Genomic DNA, 24,078 nt, shown 5'->3' with positions numbered 1-24,078 from the left:
GTAGAGGATTCCATTCCTTCAGCCTCTCCCCCAGAGGATTTTTCCTTTGGGGAAACCCTTCATACCTTAAGGGAGTATTTCCAGTGGGAAAGTCAGGACTACCCTCAGTCTAAAGAGACTCGGGGAATTCTTAGATCTTCCACAGCACAGACCCTTGGCCATCCCACCAGTCCTGGATGTTATGGATGATGTTTTCTTGGAATCCAGTTTGACTCCTGACACTCTCCCTCCTGCACCCAGAAAACTCGACATGTACTATAGAGTTCCTGACTCACACAAATTTCTTTTCAAAAATACTACTGCTGACCCAGAGGTAATTTCTTGAGCCTAAATGAATTAAAGCAACCTCTGCTAAGAATCCCACCCCCTTCCGAGCACTAGACAGATGGGGTAAAAAAGTATACACTTCAGCTACTCTTGCTATAAGAGCACTAAATTGTCAGTTCCATATGCTAAAATTTCAGCAACATACCCTGGAACTCCTCAAATAAAAAATGTTTTCCTTTCCTGCTTGTGCAGAATCTAAAGAGTTATAAGAATTAATGCATTCTACAAGTCAAGTGACTAAACACACCTTTCACTGTGGTTTTGATGCCCTAGAAGCTTCTTGCAGGGCAGCAGTCACTGGATCTGTCCTTAGAAGGCATGCATGGCTTAAGGAACGTCCAGACCATGTTAAATCTAAATTGTTGGATGCCCCCTTGAACAAAGACAACTTATTTGGCTCTAAGACAGAAGAGGTCTTAAAAAAGATGGAAGAAAAAGCAAAATCTATGCAGACAATTAAGGATTTCTTAACAGTCCAGCCACCCAGGTTCAGCAGGCATTGTCCCACCAAGCACTGGTCCTTTCCTGCTCCCACCAGGCCAGTTCAGCCCAGACTCCGGGGAACCAGACCCCCCCCCCAGACAGCAGCCACAGGGAATGCAGAGCTCTAAGAAGTGGACTACCTCCACTTCAAAGCCATGGAGTTCTAAGCCACCCCCTTATGGTAAGAACTCACAATGACCCTTCTCCCCCACCCCCTCCTTCTGCTTACCTTCACTTACCGTAGGAGGAAAACTCCTTTCACGCAAGCACCTGGGCCACCATTACCAAAGACCGCTGGGTTTTCAACATAGTGTTCCAGGGATGCATATTTTCTTTCCACACCATTCCAACTCTAAAAGGGTTCCCAGATCTACCTCCAAACCATTGGGCAGAGGCGCAAAAACAAGTCCTTTCCTTGCTCTCTATGAGGGCAGTAGAGCAAGTTCCTGTAGAACAGAAAGGCCAAGGTTTCTACTCCAGACTTTTTCTGGTACCCAGAAAAGAGGGCACCTGGTGCCCCATCTTTGATCTATCCATTCTAAACACCTTCCTGGTGATCCCAAAATTCAAAATGCTCACCCTCCAGCAGCTGCTACCCATGCTCTTCAAGGATGCTTGGCTAGCCACCCTACACCTAAAAGAGGCCTACCTCCACATTCCTGTCAGAGAATCTTGCAGGAAATATCTCCGTTTCAGGGCAGGATTTCAGCACTTTCAGTTCTCTGCACTTCCCTTTGGCTTATCTACTACTCCCAGAGTTTTCACAAAATGGCTGGCTCCGGCCATTGCCTTTTGCAGACAAAGGAATATCCAGATTTACCCATACTTAGATGACTGCCTAATCCAGGCAGACAGCCAGGAAAAGCTGCTCAAGCACATTGCCTTTGTAAAGCATCTACTAACCTCCCTAGGTTAAAAAGTCAACGAAAAGAAATCCAAACAGGTACCCACCCAAAGGATTATATTCCTGTGAGCAAACCTGGAAACAGCATCCCAGATGGCATTCCTTACACCAGAAAAGCAAACTTTCCTGACAGCCTACTTCTCTCAACTAGTCACCAGATCCCAGCTATCTGCAAGGAAAATCCTGCAAGCCCTGGGGTTCATGGCATCTTGCATTCTACTCATTCCATATGCTAGACTGCATATTATGCAACTTCAGTGGTACCTAAAAAGCCTTTAGTGTCAACATTCTCAAGACTTGGAGACTCTTATACCTATAATACCTTGCCTCAGAAAAGATTATTTTCTTTGGTGGGCAACAGCATGCTCCCACAACAAGGGGCTACCTTTCTCACCATTCCCGCTGCCCAGACCCTCACCACAGATACATCAGACTATGCCTGGGGTGCACACCTGGATGGCAGATGCATACAGGGCCAATGGAGTCCACAGCAAATCCATCTGCACATCAACCAAAAAGAGATGATAGCTGTCCAGCACTCCTTGATAGCTTTCAAGCCCCTTCTCTCCCCAGGAGCTCTCCTGATCAAAACAGACAGCTCCACTGTAATGTGGTATATCAGCAAACAGGGAGGCGCTCACTCCTACTCTCTTTGCAGGCTGGCCATGACCCTTTGGCACACAACCTGTGCCATGCAACTCCACCTGTTAGCACAGTTTCTACCAGGTTCTCTCGGCAATCTGGCAGACCAATTAAGCAGAAATCTTCTGGACCCACACGAGTGGCAGCTCAGCAGAAGAACCTTCACCCCAATAACTCAGAAATGGGGTATCCAGAAGGTTGACCTCTTTGCCTCCCACACCAACCATCAGTTCAGCAAGTTCTGCACCAGGGAGCATCACTGCATGGCTTGGAAAGTGGATGCCCTGTCCTTCCCCTGTGTCAAGCTATTGGTCTATGCCTTTCCTCCACTACCTTTCATCCCCAGGGTGCTGCTTGAAATAAAGGAGGAAAAACCAAGGACAATTCTGATTGCTCCAGTCTGGCCTTGCTAGCACTGGTACCCTTTGCTGTGCAGCTGTCCCTACTGCCACCATAGCATCTTTCTCAGATTCCAAACCTCCTGACCCAGAAGGAAGAGGAATTCATGCATCCCCAATTGCAGACACTCAATTTGGCAGCTTGGCTTATTCCCTAACCCCTGATCAATCTGCCAACCTCAGTAAACAGGTTCTAGATGTTATACGTGAGGCCAGGGACACCCTAACACTAGAAAGGCTTATGCTGACAAATGGAAAAGGTTCTGCACCTGGATTCAGGCTAAAGGAGCCAATACGGCACAACTCTCCCTCCCTTTCATCCTTTATTACTTAGCTGACCTGCTACACAGTGGCCTCTCTTTTTCCTCTATTAAAATTCATGCCTCTGCTATCTCTGCTCATTTATCCACTGAGCAGCCCCTTTTCTCTCACCCTTTGATCAAACAGTTCCTAAGAGGGACTAGCAACTTGAGGCCACCCAGAAGAGCACCCAACCCCAGCTTGGGACCTTAACTTTATGTTGGAAAAGTTCACCCTGCCCCGCTTCGAACCAACCTCTTCAGCAGAGTTACAATTTCTCTCCTGGAAGACAGCTTAGCTTCTGGCCATCACTTCAGCTAGAACAGTCTCCGAGCTGCAAGCAGTCATGGCTGTGGAACCCTTCATCATCTTCCATGCTGACAGGGTAACCCTCAGGACTAACCCATCCTTCATGCCCAATGTGGTGTCCAGTGTGGCTCTCAACCAATCCATTCATTTGCCAACTTTTTTTCCTAACTCACAGAACAAGGGGGAAAGGATCCTACACTCTATAGATGTGCACAGACAGCTCAGATTCTATCTAGACAGGACTAAGTCCTTCAGAACATCTGAACAATAGCTGGTTAGCTTTGCTGCAGAGGTAGAGGGCAAAGCCATCTCCAAACAAACCATTTCCAAATGGATAGCACACTGCATCCATTTCTGCTACAAACAACACGGGGTCAGGACTCACTCCACCAGAGAAGCCTCCACCTCTGCAGCTTTCCTCAGAGGAGTCCCCACCAGGGACATCCTGGAGGCTGCCACCTGGACATCTGTTCACACCTTTACCAAACATTGCCACCTGCCTATCTTCTCCAAGTCCAGGGCAGGGTTGCCTCTGCAGTCTTGCAGGGCATCTTAGCCAGCCCCTAGTTTCCTTGACTGCCTCCACCCATTTCCTCAGCTTTGGGAATCAACCCAAATGTGATGACTGCAACAGTGAAATACAAAGAACATAGTACAGTTGTGTACACTTACCATAAATGTAGATGTTCGAGTGTATTCACTGTTGCAGTCCTGGTTTCCCTCCCTCCATCCCCCTCTTCTTTTTTTTTCCTTACAAGGGACATATTGGTATTTACTTTCTACTGGTGGAGTTCTTCCACCCGAACCTGGCTCCCACTTGGGGGCTCCTGACAGGTTAGGGCAAGAAGTACTGATGTTATGGCATCAGCTGCCTTACTTTATACTATTGATGACCTGACGTCAGTCTTGAAGCGACAGCAACTGATGCAGAAATACTAAGCCTCTGGTATTCAGGCCAGCCTAGGGCTACCCTGGTAGGGATAACCCAAATTTGATGACTGTAACAGTGAATACACTCAAACCTCTATATTTGTGATAAGTGTACACAACTGTACTTTCTGTGCTTTGCCATTTGGTCTTTCCACGGTCCCAAGAATGTTCACAAAATGTCTAGCTCCAGTTATCGCCTTGGTCAGAATGCCGGGAATCCAACTCTTTCCTTACCTGGATGATATCCTCATCCAGGCATCACCCACAGTTGGTACAAGAGCACCTGGACTTTGCCATGTCTGTGCTGAAATGGCTAAGGTTCACTATAAGTCTTCAAAAGATCCTCTAACCCCCTCCCAGGACCATGTATTTCTAGGATGCAGGATTCTCTCGATGCAAATGATGGCATGCCTTCCTCAAAACAAATTTCCAGAACCTCACTGCATATTTCCAGGAACTACTTCCCCTAAAAGCTATGTCAGCCAGGGAGTTCATAAGACTCTTGGGGTTCATTGCTTCCATAATTCCCATGGTACCCTTGGCAAGACTGCACATGAGAACATTTCGATGGTTCCTAAGGACTGTCTGGAAACAGCACCTACACCCACTAGGGGTTTATGGTCCCCTTCTTACCTTGCCTATCCAAGGAGCTATTGTGGTGGATTGCTCGGATTTCAAAATATCCAGGCCTTCTTTTGCAACTTCCATCCCCCAACCAGGATCTGTACATGGATACATCAGACGTGGGCTGGGGCAGCTCTTGCAGACTGGAGAGTGAAAGATGTGTGGACCCCCACCAGCAGAGAGAACATATCAACATCAAGGAAATGAGAGCCTTCATCTTTGCCCTACAAATTTTCATGGCTCACCTCCTTCCAGGATTGCTGAGATGGTGCACAGATAACACCACAGTGCTGTGGTACATCAGCATGTGTGGGGAGGGGAGGAGTCCTACATCCTATGCAGACTGGCTTTGTATTTGTGGGAGATTGCTCAACAAAGTCGAGTGTCTCTCCTAGCCATCTACATCCCCTCAGCTCAGAATGTGATGGCAGATTCTCTAAGCAGGTCCATGACTCAATCCCACGAATGGATGTTAAATAGGGATGTGTTCTTGGATCCGGTCCATCGATGGGGTACACCACAGGTCGACCTGTTTGCTTCCCCATGAACAGACAATTCCCCACTTACTGCACCAGGATATAAACTCCTGGGGCGTGGAAGGTGGATGCTCTCTCCTTTCCATGGAAGGGGATGTTTGCATATGCATCCCCCCTTCCCTCTTCTACAGAAAGGTCTACTGAAAATTCAGAGAGAATAATCAAAATCTTGTTGCTGATCCCCTTTTGGCCAGCACAGCACTGGTTCCCCCTTCTACATCATCTAGACAAAGGCAGTCATCACAAGTTACCCCTCAGGATGGACCTACTTGCACAGGAAACAGGAACTGTCATACAGCCATAGATATCCATTCTGAACCTACACTGTGGGTGATGGGGCATTAACCCCCTTTAGACACCTTTATACTGAGGATGCACTTCAAGTTCTGCAGGAGGTCAGAAAACTCACCATCAGAAACTCCTACCTATCCAAATGGAAAAGATTTTCAACTTGGTGTCTCAAACATGAATTACAACCACTGTCTGTAGAACCTCCAGTGGTTCGGTCTTACCTGTGTGAGTTGATGAACACTGGCTTGTCATTCATCCGTCAAGGCACATCTGTCTGCCATCTCAGCAGGTTTACCTTTGACTCCTCCTTTGGCTTCCAGGTTGGAAGTCAAGCTTTTTCTAAAAGGAGTCCTGCACATTAGACCTCCAAAGAAACCTATCCCTCTTCTTTGGGACCTGAACTTTATGTTGGAAAAGCTTACCTTGCCTCCCTTCGCTAAGGACTCCACCCTACAGCAGTGCACATGGAAAACTGTTCTGTTGGTGGTTATTACTTTAGCCAGAAGGGTCTCTGAACTGAAAGCCCTCATGGCTTCACCCCCTTTCACAGTTTTCCATAGGGACAGTATTTGCCTGTGTATAAACCCATCTTTCATGCCCAAGGTAGTTAATGAACTCTCCCTCATTCAGGCCATCTGTTTGCCTGCTTTCTTCCTTTCACCACATTCCTCTAGCGAAAAGATCCTCCACTCCTTGGATGTGCATAGTATAATATAGACAACTCAGATACTACTTGGATAAGACCAAATCAATTTGAAAGTCAGATAGGCTCTTTATCCTCTATCACCTAAGAGCCCTGAGACACCCTGTTTCCAAGCAAACTGTTTCTTCATGGATCTCTAGAAGTATTGCCTTCTGCTTCACTGCCAGTGGTAAGAAGCTTCCTTTCCCAGTGAAGGCACACTCTTCTAGGGCTGTATCCTCTTCTGGGGCCTTCTTTTAAGGCTTGGATACAGCTGCCATTTTAGAGGCCACTACATGGTCATCTGTCCACACTTTCACCAAACATTACAAGTTGGATGTCATTTCCAGGTCCAGAGCATGTTTTGCCAGGGCTATTTCACATGGCTTTGTGAAAAATACCTGTGTTCCTCCTCCCAATCCTAATGTAGCATGAGCTTTGGCATTCTCCCTCGTGTTATGGATACTGCAGCATATGAATAGAAGGACATAGTATAGTTGTGTAAAATCTTATCATAACCTTAGATATCCTTCTCTTCTATATGCTGCAGTATAGTCTCCCACCCTGCCTTCCCCCTGAAAATTGCATGACTCCTGGGTACTCACTCCCTTCAGGCTGGTGTCTGGCGGCATTCAGTTCTGAGGTAGGTGTGTGCTGACGTCCGCTTTATACCGGACACCTGTTTATGGCCGACGTACAGTGGGTGATGCAAGCTATCGCACATACTTTCGCAGTAGCATTTATCTTTGGTAAAATGGCCGGATGTGCAAGTCAACCGGAGGAGGTCTCCCCCATGTTATGGATACTGCAGCATGTAGAAGAGAAGGACATCTAAGGTTATGGTAAGATTTTACACAACTATACTTTCTTTAGTATATAAACCTTTTTCAATTTGAAAATATTGTAGAAATGACTACACTGAATTAGAAACAGCAGAACATTTTTTTTTTACATTTGCTCTAGGTTTAAAGGTTTTTGGTCTTTAATAGAAATTAAATTAAAAATTCCTTATCTGTTAACATACTCTATCAAAAAGTGTTTATATTGAGAATGTGGGAGATATTGAACTCCCCACAGTTAGAAAAAAGATTTCTTCCTAATTTCTGTTTTGCATTTATTCTGGATTGCAAGATGTATAGAAACAGGAACTTCCAAAGCTATATTTGTGCAGTTTTTAGTCACTAGATTGACAGTGTTTTTAAACAAAACCGGTTGGATGTCTGAAATTACATTAATAGAAATTAATTAAAGTTCATTTTTTCTTAAATTAAACAATATTTAAGTTAATGAAATTTTAATTTAAATAGTTTAGAATAATTAAATGACACAAAAATATAAATATTTGTAAGTAAACTTGTAGATTAATCCTAAAACACTTGATAAGACTGTACAGAATCTTACTTTGTCCTTTTTCTCATGAGATTTAGTGATTCTAGAAGGGGACTAATAAAACCGCAAGTCCTTTGAAAGAGTATGTATCAAACAGTATCCATAAATCATTGTATGTGTATACCCTTTTACCTGAATGCAGAAATAAGGGGTATTAAATATTTTGTTAACCACTTTGGTAGTGCGACTAGTGCAAAAAGAAAACTGGCAAACTGGTAGTGGGCATTGTACTTGAGGAAAATGAGGAGCCTGTTGTGTGCTACAGATATTGAAATGTTTTTTTTGGAGTCTTTGATCTAAAGTTGCCATAAATACCTCTGTGAAATAAGGGGAATGAGACTATAAAAGGCAACTATTCTAAACATTGGAAACCTCAAATGCTTGTTGAGCAATGGAAGGTCTGGTTTCGATCTCTGCTGTTCTCCATTGAGAAGAAAAAAGTGATGGGAACAATAAACTGATGCACTGACATGAGAGGGGGAAAAAACTATATGTTATGTAGTCCAATCTCGCCTATATTCTTACCCTTGGGTTCGGAGCCGAACATCGGCTCCGACTCGGCCAAAGTTTTCTAGCTCGAAGTCTTCTATTGGCTGGGCTAAGCAGGTATCCCATGCTGCACTGCTCCATATCCCCAGATCTCCTTTGCTGCTCGTGTAGCTCGGACATGGTCTCGCTCTTGGCTGTGGCTAAGTACCCTTTTTTTCTTGTTATTGGAAAAAATTATTATAAACAAAAAGCTATTTTCATAGCTATTGTCTGTTTAGTGTTGTTTTTGGTTTTGATAGTGTGCTTGTGTTTTGTAGTATCCCGCTAACTGTTCCCTCGGGCTAGGCCCATTTCAGTTAGAGGACCTAGTCCTCTTGCCCTGTCTATTCACGCTAAACCGTTTAGGTTAGAGGTTTGGTGTTGGTTCTCTTGTTATTTGTGGTCATTAACCGTTTTGGTTAGAGGTTTTTGTTTATTGCCTGGGAGCCATTCATCTGCAGGAGTCCTGCAGCTTTTGCCATGCTTTCATTCCCAGAGTGCTCCAAGAGAGAAAGAATAAGCTGATTTTAAAGGGACTGTTGAAACCCTCTTTCGAAGAGGCCATGGATGTTTCTCCCAGTGCTAAGTCTAAACCATCTAAGTCTAAAAAGAGATCTCTGGCTCCGTCAGCTTCCTCGGAGCCTCCGGAGAAAGTCTCAAAACTTGATTTGACCTCCTCGGCTCCACTGTCCTCGGGGCCGCAGGAAGTGTCTGTGTTGATGAAACCGGCGTCGGCTCCAATTATATTGCAACCTCTTCGGAGCCAATCGCCCAGTCTTAGACCAATCTCTCCTGAGAGGAGATCTCGATCTCCCTCCCTGTCCTCCAAATCCTCCAGAACACTTTTGGATGTGGATGTTGATAGGGTGGTCCAGAGGCTCCTTCAGTCACGGGTTTTGGCGAAATTGTTTTCGGCTCTGGCCCAATCGGCTCCGGAGCCCGTTCCAACCTCTTCTTTGATTATTCCTCCTCCGAGCACATCTCTGTCTTTGTAATGTCCCTTGGTCTGTTCCGATGGCCCCTCCGGCCCTATCGGTACCGACATTGGATCCGACCCAGTCATCTCCGTCCATGGGGTTCGGGACTCTTCAGTCGGGCCCGAGGGGGACATCTCAGGACATATTTCAGTTCCAAGTCTCCCTCTCGGTGCCTCGGCTTGGGGAACTCCAACTCCCTTCATGGTCTTGGAGGCTGGCCAGTCCTCAGACTCGGGGGAGGCCATGTGGACTGTGCTGGCCAGATCGTCAGCTACATCAGGCGGGTCAGTCATTCTGTCCCCCACCACTCCGGTGAGAGCCTCTGATCACCACCTATCCATAGACAGCAGAGCACCAAGGCATAGGGATACCCCCACGAGTGGTCCCCAACTTTCTGAGGGCCCTTCAGAGTTCATGCCTGAAGAGCCCCCTGGAAAGAAAATGTGCAAGAGAAAACACATAGACTCCCAGGATGAGTCTCTCACCTCTGATACTGACCTCGAGGAATCGGAGGGGTCCCCCAAGTCATCCTCTGATGATGTTTCCTTCTCCGATATCCTGGAGATATTGAAACAAAGAGGTGACTGGCCATCCAAAGCCATCTCTGAGGAGGAGTCGGTCTTCCTTAAGGCTTTTGGTGCTCAGCCCTCTGCCTCCTGGGTGTCCCCACCCATCAACGAGCTCATAGATTTGATTTGTCGGAGGGTGTGGGAAAACCCTGATTCTGTGGAACCTGTACCCAGGCGCCCCAACAAATTTCTTTCTGCTCCCCCCGGGTAAGGAGTTTCTGTCCAAAGGAGTCCCTGTGGATGCCATGGTGGTGGCGGCGGCGACTCAGAAGGAAGTAGCAGAGACTTCTTCCTCCGTCCATCCTCCTAACAAGGAGTCTAGAACCATGGACCGGTACGGGAAGTGTACCCTTTCGTCAGCAACCTTCACCTTACGGTCGCTGAACTACCTGTCTCATTTTACTCTGCTCCAGAGAGATCTCCTCAAGGAGTTAGGAGATATTCTTGCGGGTAATGTTCCTGAGGTGGTGACCCAGACAGTTAACGCCCAGGTGTCTACCCTCAACTCCATCGTCAACTCTTCCATGCGGCTCATTTCATATGCAGCCGATGGAGCGAGTAGGGCAGCAAGCTCAGGAGTCGCCCTTAGAAGGCAAGCCTGGATGCGCCTTTGTCATTTTGCGGAGGCCTTCAAGTCTTCTTTCACTGACGCCCACTTTGATGGTTCCTCTTCATTCGAAACCAAAGTGAAAGACACCTTCACCAGGTGCGAGCAAGAGGGAAAGACCCTGTCTGCTGTAGGGGTCTGTTTTTCCCTTCCCTCTAAACCTAAGGCCCAGTGGGGTGGGAAGATGTGGTTCAAAAAATCACAGAGGTTTTTTCCTGCCGCACAAGGTGAGTCCCCCTCCAGAGGCGGGGGGGTAATTCAGGGAGACGCCACCCTAGAGGCAGAGGGGGCCCCCGCAGTTTGGGAGACCGCAATTCCTTTCAAGGCTCTCCCTACTCTCGTTCCTGAGGGAATGCCCGACTGTGCTTATCCGGAGCCAGTCGGGGGTCGAATATCGTTATACCCGGAAGCCTGGCAAGGCATCACCCTGGACCAATGGATATTACGAATAATTTCCGGAGGTTATACCATTCCATTTATGTCAGACCCACCTTCAGTCAGAAAAATCCCAGACGTTCCACCCAGTCAAAGGGATCAAGTAGCCTCAGAGGTTTCAAAGCTGCTAGGAAAGAGAGCCATCCAGCGTGTCCCCTCAGACCAAGTCAGATCAGGGACTTACTCAAGATTCTTTTTGGTGCCGAAAAGAACAGGGGACCTGAGACTTATATTAGATCTCAACCGACTGAACAACTATGTACAGAAGTCCAAGTTCCATATGGTGTCACTACATTCGATTCTCCCATTGTTGGGAGAGGAGGTATGGATGTCCTCCATCGACCTCAGGGATGCTTACTACCATGTCAAGATGGACAAGGCATCTAGGAGTCACCTACGCTTCCAGCTGGGATCCAGTCATTTCCAGTTTCGAGCCCTGCCCTTTGGTCTCACCACAGCCCCCAAGGTGTTCACCAAGTGTATGGCTGTGGTGACGGCTCACTTGAGACGTCAAGAATTCCAAGTGTTTCCGTATCTGGACGGACTGGCTCCTTACCGCCCCCACCAGGCATCTGCTAATCCAAACCAGGGACACTACCATCACTCTCTGTCAACAGTTGGGCACAACACTAAATTGGGAAAAATCTGTCTTGTTGCCCTCCCAGCATGTCACCTTTATAGGTGCAGAATTAGACACAGTTCGAATGAGGGCATTTTTACCACAAGAAAGGATCAGAGCCTTACAGCAACAGATGCACTCTTTGATGCCCCAGAGGAAAATGAAGGCAAGATCGGTTCTTCAACTCCTGGGGACCATGGCAGCTACAATTATGTTGGTCCCTTTAGCGAGGTTGCACATGAGACTTCTTCAATGGCTCCTCTTTGTCCAATGGTCTCTCCAAAAATTTCCACTTTCTCACCCCATTTTGCTCACGGACAGATGCAAACAGGACCTCAGTTGGTGGCTTTGCACCAACAATCTGGACAGGGGAAAACCCTTAGTTCCACCCATCCCGGTTGCTACAGTGACCATGGACACCTCCCAGATGGGGTTGGGGGGCATTATCTTGGCAGGACGGTCCAAGGCACGTGGCAAGATCATGAGATGCATCTGCATATCAACGTCCTAGAGATGAGAGCGGTGCTACTTGCGTTGCAGGCACTTCAGAGCTATTTGCCTCTAGGGACAATTGCAATACACTCAGACAACATGTCAGTATTGTGGTATCTGAACAAGCAAGTGGGAACCAGATCTTACCCCCTATGCAGAGAGGCCATGCGGTGTGGCAGTGGGCAATATCTTCCCAATGGTTTCTGGTGGCAACGCACATTCTGGGGAAGTCCAACGTGATAGCGGGCAGGCTAAGCAAAGCTATTCTGATGCCTTACGAGTGGTCCCTGAATCGTCTAGTTGCAGAACGAATCTTCAGCAGATGGGGTCAGCCTTGCTGCAATCTTTTCACCAGCCCCCTCAACACCAAATGCAGCAGCTACTTCACACTGATCCCCCCACAGGGGGAGTCGCTCAGGGATGCTCTAGTTCACTATTGGCCCTCCGGTCTACTTCATGCTTTCCCTCCGTTTCCCTTGCTGTCAAAAGTGATTCAGAAAGCCCAATCCTTGGGAAGCAGAATGATTCTGATTGCTCCACACTGGCCTCATCAAGTCTGGTCACAGATGCAAACAACAAGTTGGGTGCTTTGGCACAATCAACACAATCTGGACAAAAACTTAGTTCCCCACCACCCGGTGTGCGTGACCATGTGCGCCTCCGCCTCCCAGATGGGGTTGGGGGGCATTATCTTGGCAGGACGGTCCAAGGCACGTGTCACCTTTATAGGCGCAGAATTAGACACATGCAGATGCATCTCATGATCTTGCCACGTGCCTACATTGTGGACACTCCTTGGATTCTGGACCCACAACCAGATTTACTGACACACATGTCGGGACAGTTCCACCCCTCTCTGATGACCCTCCGGTTGACAGCCTGGCTACTCCACTTCCATCGCTAGTTAGGCTTCATCACTTTTCACCGGTGGTGGTTCATATTTTATCTTCCTCTCATAAGCCCTCTACTAGGAAGATTTATTCTAGCAAATGGAAGAGGTTCTCTATTTGGGCGCATACTCAAGGAATTGATCCTTACACAGCCCCGATTGCTTCAGTCTTGGAGTTTTTGTCTATGCTTTTCCATCAGGGTTCCACGTCAGCTACCATAAAAGTTCAATTGGCAGCGATTTCTAATTTTCATATCACTAATGAGCCTAGTCTGATGGCTCACAGACTCTGTAAAGCTTTCCTCAAGGGTACTCTATTACTCCGTCCTCCGGTCTCCGAACCTATCATGCCCTGGGATCTGAATTTTGTTCTACAAGCCCTTACCTCGCCACCTTTCGAGCCTGCCGCTACTTGTGATTTGAAATTTTTGACCAGGAAAACAGCCTTCCTAATTGCAATCACTTTGGTCAGGCGAGTTTCAGAAATCCAAACTCTTTCTGTCAAACCCCCATATTTGATTTTCCATAAGGACAGGGTTTCTCATAGACCAAATCCTTCTTTTCCTCCTAAAGTGGCTTTGGTATTTAATATCAATCAATCTATTGAGTTGCCTGTATTCTTTCCTCATTTTTCAAACAAGGCAGAATTTAAATTTCATCAATTGGATGTACACAGACAATTACGTTTCTATCTGCACCAAACAAAAGATATCTGAAAGTCTGACCAACTATTTGTCTCCTTTTCGGAAAACAAAATTGGGTCCCCTGTCTCAAAAATCACCCTATCCAGATGGATATCCAGTTGCATCTCTTTCGCCTACTCCGCAGGAGGAAAAGACCTGCCGTTTCCGGTTAAGGCTCACTTTACTCAGGCTGTTTCTACATCCACAGCCTATCAAGCCAGATTGTCAATGGATGATATATGTGCTGCATCTACTTGGGCTTCTCCTTGCACATTTGTTACTCATTACAAATTGGACGTGGTATCTCGGGGTAGGTCGTCCTTTGGTTCCACAGTACTCAGGAGTATTTTCCTATGAGCCACCCAAGATGTAGGTGCTAGGGACGCTGTCCCACGGGTAAGAATGTAGGCGAGATTGGACTACATAACATCAAGAAGTTATGTACTCACCATAACATTCGATGTATGTAGTCCATCTCGCCTCACATTCTTACTTGCCCTCCCACCTTCCCCTTCCTGGAGGATCTGGAGGTTAGGTTTTTTTCTATTTACAGAGTTCCCTTTACTCTTAGCTTATTCTTTTTACCTGGTTGTTATGTATGCATGGGGTATGAACGAATGTTCGCAGAAAACTAGATCTGGGGATATGGAGCAGTGCAGCATGGGATACCTGCTTAGCCCAGCCAATAGAAGACTTCGAGCTAGAAAACTTTGGCCAAGTCGGAGCCGATGTTCGGCTCCGAACCCACAGGTAAGAATGTGAGGCGAGATGGACTACATACATCGAACGTTATGGTGAGTACATAACTTCTTGTTCTGTAATTTGTTTCACTGACTTGTCCTGTAATAAAAATGTGGAGGGAGGGCTTCAGCGATTTCAACTGATTAAAAAAACTTTGGCAGTGGATAAAAGAGAAGCAACTGACAACATTGCTATCTTATACTGGTTTCAGCAGACCTGTCATCAACAAATCATGGGAAGTTATCCATTTCATGATGACAAGATGAGTGGAAATGATGCTGACAGAATTATACAGAATTGTTTAGGAAACATTAAACTTGTTTAACTAATCCCTCATCAGGTAGGATAGCTCTCATAATCTTTGATTCTCTTGAGAGTTCCCTTTTATATGACTACTACCGCTTTCCCTTCCATAACGTCTGATATGAAAGGATTGTCCATAAAAGTTACATTTTTTGAGAAAGTTTTTGTGTTATAAAAATGGCTGCTTTGCAGAAGCAGACTTGAAGCTCTAGAGAGGCAGATTCCATCTTATACACCTTTTGCATTTGCTGAATATATTGTTGAACTTCTGGGCCAAAGAGGAACTCTGATACTGGGAGAGAGCTAATCTTGTTCAGATATTTTCTGAAAAAGCATGCTACCCTTATGCCAACCATGCCTTGTAAGCTTTATCGTAAATGCAGCAAGTTGAAGTAGTGAAAAAGATGCACTGGGAAGAGTTTATTTTTCTTTCACTGTATGGCTATCACCTGCTGAGACCACAGACTAGCTCATGCATACTAAATATGACCAAATGAGCATTACATTTAAGTTAGATGTGATTGTACAAGGAAGGGTGTGACCCTTCCAATTGCTGTGTGTATTATGTACCAGTAGATTTAACACTGTGGAAAGAATAGTAAGAATGAAGAAAAAGAAATCACACAAGCTGGCCCACCTCACACTGCCTGGCTAAAAGGTGCAGCACTAATATGTCTGATTCCCTTTAAATGACTGCAGATTTTCCGACTGGATAATGTTTGGTGCTATCCTAGGTAGGATGAGGCAAATAATGTGTTAATGAGGTCCTAAGGAGGAGCTATATGGGCAGATATGTGGAGAACAAATCTAATGCTCAGGGTGAATAGATCATATATGCAAATGCAAATGAAAGAAGACTTGTAGTCCATTGAGATCTGCCCAACTCCTGTAGTTAGGACACTGAAGTTGCCCGTCTACTTCCTCACCTCTTTTTTTGCTGAGACATGTTTGTGTAAATGTACCATTTTTCATTTTTCTAGCAATGTTTTCTAGGTTTCCATCACTTGCTTTTTAAAGTGGAATTCCCTGATGTTTATTTTGTACATAGCAGCACCACCAGTGACCAGAATTTGATGGGAACTATGACATTGGAAAGAATAACTGAGAAGGTAGAAATGAGTGGCTAGGTACCAGCTCATGTGTTTGAGAGGATGGTTATGGTTCTCACTGCTGCAGGCCTCCATATTAGTGCCTTTTAGCACTACAAAGGTTACATGCTTTTTACTTATGCCTTCCAATACACCCACTGTTTTCATCAAACATGTGTCTGTTCTCTCATCCTCTTCATTGCAAGTGTCAGTGTCATTATGGAGATATAGTGGATAGTTAAGTGCAGCGGTTAGCGTTGCCACCTCACAGCAAGAGGTTCTCCGGTTCGATCTTCGGCTGGGGTGCCTTCTGTGTGGAGTCTGCATGTCCTCCCTGTGGTCATGCGGGTTTCCTCTGGGTGCTCCGGTCTCCTCCCACATCCCAAAGACATGCTGTAGGTGGATTGGACACCCTAAATTGGCCCTAGGTGTGAGTGTGTGCATGTGTGTGCCTTCTCTGGAAGGTTGGGCGCCGGGCTGGCAACTCGACACTGTAAAACTCCACTGCCAATCATGAGCGGACAAGTGATCCACTGTTGCGACCCCTAACCGGGAAAAGCCGAAAGAAGAAGTGGATAGTTAACTAAAAGCTCCTCCTCCTCCTATAATTGCATCCACAGAAGTTAGCAATTTTATCTTAGCATCTTACATAGACCAATGATGTTAGTGACCTGCATAACTGGTTAGTGGTAATTGGGACACAGGATGGTGTATGGGATGAGGTAAAAAGTGTAAGGCCTGCCAGCAGTGGCCACTGGACATGTCAGAAAGCATTCTTGAGTACAGTATGGAAGGTATACATGACCCACTAATGATGCAATGTATCTATCTCATGTTACCCCCTTCTTTCTTCTATCCAGGTACTCTCATTTAGAACATATTACTTTTATTATTTATTGTTGTTTGTCTTTTAGTTAGGAGTAGCTGTTCTGCATGATATCTGGAGTATTCTGGAAGCCTTCTTCCTCCTTAAAATGAGTACCACTTAGATGTTGAATACAAGGATCACAATTGCATTTATTGGACCTACACCTGTTTTGGCTGCTCCTGACTATCATATGGTAATCTACCCTAATAGCTTAGCCTACTGCCATCTTGACTTATCTATTGAACGTAATACAGTTGTGTAAATAACATTACACATGTAACAGTAGATGTTCTAATATATCACTGTTTCAGTCCCCTATTTTTATTTCTTTGTGTTCTTGTTACCAGGGTAGAGATGTTTGTACTCTTTTGTGCACAGCTGTTTGTCGGTTTGTTTCTTAGTGCAAGTTTACAAAGCTCTTGCCTTCTTGCTATTCAAAAAAATGGTCCGCTTCAAGAGCTCCTGACAGTTGGAGCATATGGAAAAGTCCCAAAGCTTTTGGAAGCTGGCTGGTGCAGCAAGTAGGACCCTGACAGCTTAGGCTACTGTAGCAGTGATCCATTACTACATAGCTGCACTATTTTTCATTTTATTCAGCTGATTGTGTTCCCTGTATTACCTGTATTTAGAAGAAAATAAATGAGCCACTTCAGCTCTCCTGTTACAGAACTTATGTTCCAGACAAAGACATCAGCTACTGTCCCAAGCACTGATCACCTACTGTCCCAAGCAATCTAACTCTATTTTAGCTATAATGAAAAAACAAAAGTGTTGTTGTGCTTTGCCACCTATTGAAGTTCTTCAGGTTGTGGACTGCATGCATAAAAAACTGACTACTACCATTAGATCTTTTATAACTGCCTTATCTTCTCTGAACACAAAAAGAAATGTGATGAAGACTTGTATACAGGCTGGAATATAATATTACTTTTATTTTATTTAACTCTGTCTTTTTCAGCCTTTATGGAATGCAGGAGTGATGATACAGCCCCTGTTATTATCTTTGTCTCTAAAATGTTTCCAGTGGATCCAAAATTCTTACCACAGAAGAAACAAAGGTAAATTGCATGCATATTAGAATATTTATAATCTCCACACATTTTTTTGTATTTTGTTTTACAGTGTTGATGAGTACCTCAGCTCTATGGGCTTTGGATCAAAACTGAAAATATGCTGTTTATGTGTGGATGCTAGCTTTGCAAGAAATACTTAAACAACTGCCCCTCCCCCATTTCATTGCTTCTCTTCTCAACATATTTCTTTTTGCCAACAAACTACTAAAGAACTAGTCGTGGCAGTAGTAGCAGCAGCAGCAGCAGTAGTATCAGTAGTACCAAAAGTTGTAGTAGAGGGCCATATGTGAGCACTTAAATAACCTTTGAAAGTGATGTGCTTGGGTTTTCAGTTATTAGACAGTATAGTTACTGAAGCTGTTTGTGCTGAACAAACAAACAATAGTAAAGGAAATATAATCATAAAGGCAGAAGGATAGATACAATGTTACTACATCAATACAGTACATAAAATCCTACAAAAGGGCCTCACTGAGACAGATGCCTGGTGTCAAAACCATGGCCTCAAGCTGAATGCCAAAAAGTGCATTGTCATCCCCTTTGGTAAAAACTCTGTACCCATGTGCTACCACATAGGTGGTAGTCTACTTAACACCGAAAGTGTGATAAGGGAACTTGGGACACAGGTGGACAGTAGTCTCTCCTTTGATAATCGCAACGCCACAGTTGTCAGGAAATCCTTCTATGTGGCACACTATCACAAAAGGTTTCAAATCCAGGAAAAAAGAAGTCATTGTCCCCCTCTACTTGTCACTTATTAGACCCATTATAGAGTAGAACGCCACTTTTGGTATGTACGTCACAAGACATCTACAACAACTGGAAAGGCCTCAGAAATACCTCACAAAGAGGATTACTGGCCTCAAACAGATGCCGTACGCAGACCGTCTCAAAAAAACTCCAGCTTTACTCCATCACATATCGCCTAACATACAGAGCTATGTCAAACCCTGAAATTTTGGACATGCTGCACTTAAAGAAATCCCAATCCCCACCGAGTTACATGCTCTAGGGACCTAAACCTTGTCACCACAATAAATGGAACATACTGGAGGGATAGATTCCTGTCCCAGAGACTTCCCATACTCTGGAACAAACTACCTATCTATATCAAACAAAGCTCCTCATTAGCACTCTTCAAGAAAAATATTGATGATTGGATGGGAAATAGGAAATTCACCCCGGGGATCACCTCTGTGGCTCTGCTTGACAGGGGCACAGGATAATTTTCTTGGGTGGCGAAAGCCAGGTTACCTTTTTGGCTAGGCTTATATAAGCCCTAGGGCCAATAGCGTTGTACCTACCTATGTACTAATCCTGTTTTTTACATGGGTGCATAGGTGTATACCAGGCTAACAACCACTAGGACCCTTGTAAGCCTAGCTGTCGAATCCAAATGTGACCCAGAAATTTAATTTATATATGGGGTGATTTACTGACTGCCTGTTTCCATCAGAGGCATAGGAAACGGACCAGGGGTAAATTTCTAATTACCCCTCCATTGGTCCAAGTTGCACTTAAATAGAGATAGGGAGGAACTCTCTTTCATGTGGATGGGGAGTGTGTTCCAGAGAATGGGAAATGCCTCTCCAACATGCCCTAGTTATGTCACAAGCAAAATTTAGGTATTTTAATCTAGTAGTTCTGATGTTTGTTTTATAAATGTGCAGAAAGTTCATCAGAATGGGCCCGGGGATGCCTTGTATGCCAAGCAAAGATCACTTCTTCGAAGTCTGTATGATACCAAGTAAAGAGCAGGGCTTTGAAGTGATAAGCATAAAACATTGTGTTTGCTCCCTATATCCTTTTTGTAAGGAAACTTTGTGGGCATTTCCATTACTGCAAGTTTCTGGTCAGGTAAATACTAAAGGGGGCATTACACTCTATGATGGGGGCATTACACTCTATGATGGGCCTGATGAGGGCCAAGTACAGTGGTATGATGACCTGATTGGACTTAGATGCCATGCCCATGCTTATAATTTGAGCAACATAGAAGGACTTTCTTACTACTTTGGGCATGTGTTGGTTGAAGAGGTTACTATCTATGAGTTCCAAAATTACTGACTAGTGAATCAACTTTTAGGGGTGTTTTATTGATGACTTAGTTACTTTTGGCGCAGACTTCCCAAAAGGTACTATAATGCATTTTTTGTTCTTGTTGATAATTTCCATGATAATTCATTCCATGGCTTTGCAAATAAGATTAGTCAGACTGATGGGTCTGTAGTTTCTAGAATCTGTTGAAGGTGCCCTCCCTTATGAAGAGGGATGGCCATTACAGTCTTCCATTAACATGACACAAAGTCTATTCTTGTTCTGATAAGTCCTATTTTAGACTTTTCAGGAAGCAACCTGGGATGTTATCAGGGCCCAGTGAGGCTGTGTTCTTGGCTTTTGTGAGTGCAGCCAGTACATGCTTCCTAGTTATAGTTGGAGGGGTTATGTTTGAGGGTATTTTGGGGGGATGGTTGGGGGTGAGAGGGGAGTACGATTGAAACTGAATTTGTCCACTAGCAGGTTTCCCATGTCACTGGGCTTTTGTGTGTGTGTGGCATTGTTAATTGCCAGTTCAGCACATTGCTGTGTGCTACCTTTTGAGGTTTGTGATATAGCTGTAGAAGGCCTTATGGGTATCTTTCACATGGGAGGCTATCTTAACCTCAAACTTGGCATTGCTTGACCTAATTAGCCCTCTAAGTTGCCTATTTAGTGTGAAGAGAGAACTTGTATCCTTGTGGGAATTACCCCTCCTGATATTTGCCATATTTTTTCCTGTTGTTGTATATCCTGTTTAATATGGGATGCCACCCAGGTGGTTTGTTTCTTTCAGGGGCTAGTCCTGGCAAGTACAGCAGCCTCTATGCAACCATTCACATGGTTGCACAGAGTTTCTGAGAGCATTTCACCATAGGCTGCTGTGTTCTTTGGAGGTAATGAATCATTATTCATTGTGTCTCGTACATAAATGTGTGTGTGTGTGTGTGTGTGTGTGTGTGTGTGTGTGTGTGTGTGTGTGTGTGTGTGTGTGTGTGTGTGTGTGTATAGTTATTTATATATATATATATATATATATATACACACACACACACACACACACACACACATATATATATATATATATATATATATATATATATATATATATTCTTCATGTTTTTTCCTTAACTAATTTCGTATTAAGTATCAATTTGAGGTTGGAATTTTATATATTTTTACAAGTAGAAACAGCAAATAAACTGGAAGACAGAATATTGTAATGGTATGACAAGCATATCAGACTTTTTGACTTACTTTGTGAACTGCTGACATTTAGATGCAAAGTGAAAATATATCCTAGTGGTCCCAAAATCAACTAACTTTGTGGATGTCCTAATCTTAAATTGCACTACCAATATGGGTTGATTTCCCACATTATAGTCATAGGTCTTTCTTGAAGCATGATGGCACCTGTATAAGGCCAAATTTTTTATTCATTCTGTTTTTGTCATATATAAATTACTTGGATCACTAAAGTTTCATGAATGGAATGAAGTAATAACCAGAGAAGTTGAAAAAAATTAAGAAAAGCTCCTAATTGGAAATCCCCATGCCTAGACACAGTACCTAAATTTTGTCTAGAAGTATTAACGTCTTTACACAAAGATTTAGCCCTGAGTAACCAATCTGATTAACAACAAGAGAAACTATATGCCTTCTTTAAACTGAAGCTCCAAGCCATCCTAAAAACTGTAGACCAATAACTTGTCTTCCAATGATTTACAAACTATATATTGAAATTGATGCAGACAGGGTTTGTAATTATTTCGAAAAAAAAAAACCCTCAGTTATAACGATAGAACAAAAGGGTAACAAAAGAAAGTTATATGCAACAAAGGATCATTTGTTGCTAAATAAAGCCATAATAGTTATAAAAAAGGGGAAATAAGTATGGCATGGATAGATTGCAAAAAAGCATTTGATAGCATCCCACATTCATTGATAAAGGAATACTTACTGATGTAGAAAATACACTCTGTATTGATCAGTTGTGAACAAGTCCCTTTTAATTCCTTGTACAGTGGATATAAAAAGTTTACACACCCTTGTTAAAATGCAAGGTTGTTGTGATATAAAAAAATGAGACCACAATAAATCATTTCACTACTTTTCCCACTTTTAATGTGACCTATAACCTATACGATTCAATTGAAAAACAAGTCTGTTAGAGGAAAAAATATAACAAATAAAAAAAACTACAATTGCTGGTTGCAAAGTGTGCACACCCTTAAACTAATACTTTGCTGTGTGTGCACACCCTTAAACTAATACTTTGTTGAAGCACCTTTTGATTTAATTGCAACATTCAGTCTTCTTGGGTACACACCTGCCATCAATTAAAGAGACTATGATTAACCCCAAATAAAGTTCAGCTGTCATAGTAGGATTTTCCTGACATTTACTCAGTTGCCTGCTACAGCAAAAGCCATAGTTCGCAGAGAGCTTACAAACCATCAAGGGATCTCATTGTTAAAAGTTATCAGTCAGAAGAAGGGTACAAAAAAATTTCCACAGCATTGGATATACCATGGAACACAGTGAAGACAGTCATCAAAAAGTGGAGAAAAATATAGGACAACAGTGACGTTGCAAAGAACCAAAATTGACGAAAAGACAAGATTAAAACTGATCAGGGAGGCTGCGAAGAGACCTGCTGCAACACTGATGGAGCTGCAGGAATGTCTGGCAAGTACTGGTTGTGTACTATGTGTGACAACAGTCTCCCGTATTCTCCATATGTCTGGACTATGGGGTAGGGTTGCAAGACGGGAGCCTTTTCTTACACAGATAAACATCCAGGCCCGGCTAAAATTTGCAAAACAATACATGAAGTCACCCAAAAGCATGTGGGAAAATCTGTTATGGTCTGACGAAACCAAGGTTGAAATTTTTTGGCCACAATTCCAAAAGGTACGTTTGGCACAAAAACAACACTTCGCATCACCAAAAGAACACCATCCCCACGGTGAAGCAAGGTGGTGGCAGCATCATGCTTTGGGGTTGCTTTTTTCAGCTGGAACTGGGGCTTTCGTCAAGGTGGAGGAAATTATGAACAGTTCCAAGTACCAGTCACTTTTGGCCCAAAATCTTCAGGCATCTGCTAGAAAGCTGAAGATGAAGAGGAATTTCACCCTTCAACATGACAGTGACCTCAAGCATACATCCAAATCAACAAAAGAATGGCTTCACCAGAAGAAAGTTAAAGTTTTGGAATGGTCCAGCCAGAGCCCAGACCGAAATCCAATAGAAAATCTGTGGGTTGACCTGAAGAGGGCTGTGCACAAGAGATGCCCTTGCAATCTGACAGATTTGGAGCACTTTTGCAAGGAGGAGTGGGCAAATATTGCCAAGTCAAGATGTGCCATGCTGATAGACTCTACCCAAGAAGACTGAATGCTGTGTTTAAATCAAAAGGTGCTTCAACAAAGTGTTAGTTTAAGGGTGTGCACACACAACAAAGTATTATGCAACCAGCGTATTGTAGGTTTTTTTATTTTTTATATTTTTCCCCCAACAGATTTGTTTGTTTTTCAATTGAATTGTACAGGTAATAGCTCACATTAAAGGTGTAAAAGTTTTGAAATGATTTATTGTGGTTTAATTTTTTTATATCAGAAAAAACTGGCATTTTAACAGGGGTGTGTAAACTTTTTATATCCACAAGTACCTCCTTACTCTCCCTTCACTTACTTCCTTACTGCTATCTAATTCTCTTCCATGACTTTCTAAGTGTACCATAAGCCTGCATCTGTTGTCAGTTTTCATTCTTTTGTCAATGTGTGGTTTGGATCTGATCCCCAAATCCAACTCAGACGCTTTTTACAGCTCATGGATACTGCAAATTCTTGAGCTCCTCCCTTGCCCATGATGCTCTAGTCCCCTCCATACCTCAAATCTTGTTTGCCGCTTTTGCTTACAGATGTGCTCACTGTCAGCTCTTGCCCGTTTAGTGAGTGGTAAAAGTTTAGTGTTATAAGTTTCTCTCTTTTTGATATATTATCTATTTTATACATTAAATTTATTCTAAGCTAGCCTCCCTTATCACTACATGTTTCTACATATCTTAATACTAGTGTTGGTAGTTTTCCCCAACTTTCTGTTCTACTCTTATGGTAATTCTTTCTACCATTATAGGTAATTTATTTTCTGACTGTAAAAAAATGTTGGTAATTTCTTTTCTGAATGTAAAAAGAAAAAAAAAACTTTTCTGACTTATTGTCCTTTGTTAGTTTACAGGCATAATGGTTGAAAAACCTTCAGGTTTTAAAAAATTGTAAAGGGTGTAGGCACAAGATCTCTTGTTTGATGCTCTTGACTGTTGTCTATTGTTTGGTACCTGCCCATTTGAAAG

At 43.7% G+C, this 24,078-nt stretch overlaps 1 protein-coding gene across 1 annotated transcript in view; it reads left to right on the top strand.

The window, feature by feature from the left end:
* EFL1 (elongation factor like GTPase 1) overlaps positions 1 to 24,078 on the top strand; it is a 1,877,823-nt gene that overhangs the window by 340,368 nt on the left and 1,513,377 nt on the right. Inside the window, exon 12 of the mRNA XM_044077803.1 lies at positions 17,573 to 17,672. Coding sequence (XP_043933738.1) covers positions 17,573 to 17,672 — 100 coding nt within the window. The remainder of the gene's footprint in view (positions 1 to 17,572; positions 17,673 to 24,078) is intronic.

This window comes from Protopterus annectens, chromosome 7.part0, assembly GCF_019279795.1.
Source record: "Protopterus annectens isolate FY-2018-M chromosome 7.part0, PAN1.0, whole genome shotgun sequence".
Taxonomy (NCBI): Eukaryota; Metazoa; Chordata; order Ceratodontiformes; family Protopteridae; genus Protopterus; species Protopterus annectens.
Note: the sequence above shows the minus strand (reverse complement) of the source record. Positions and strands in the feature narration are given on the sequence as shown.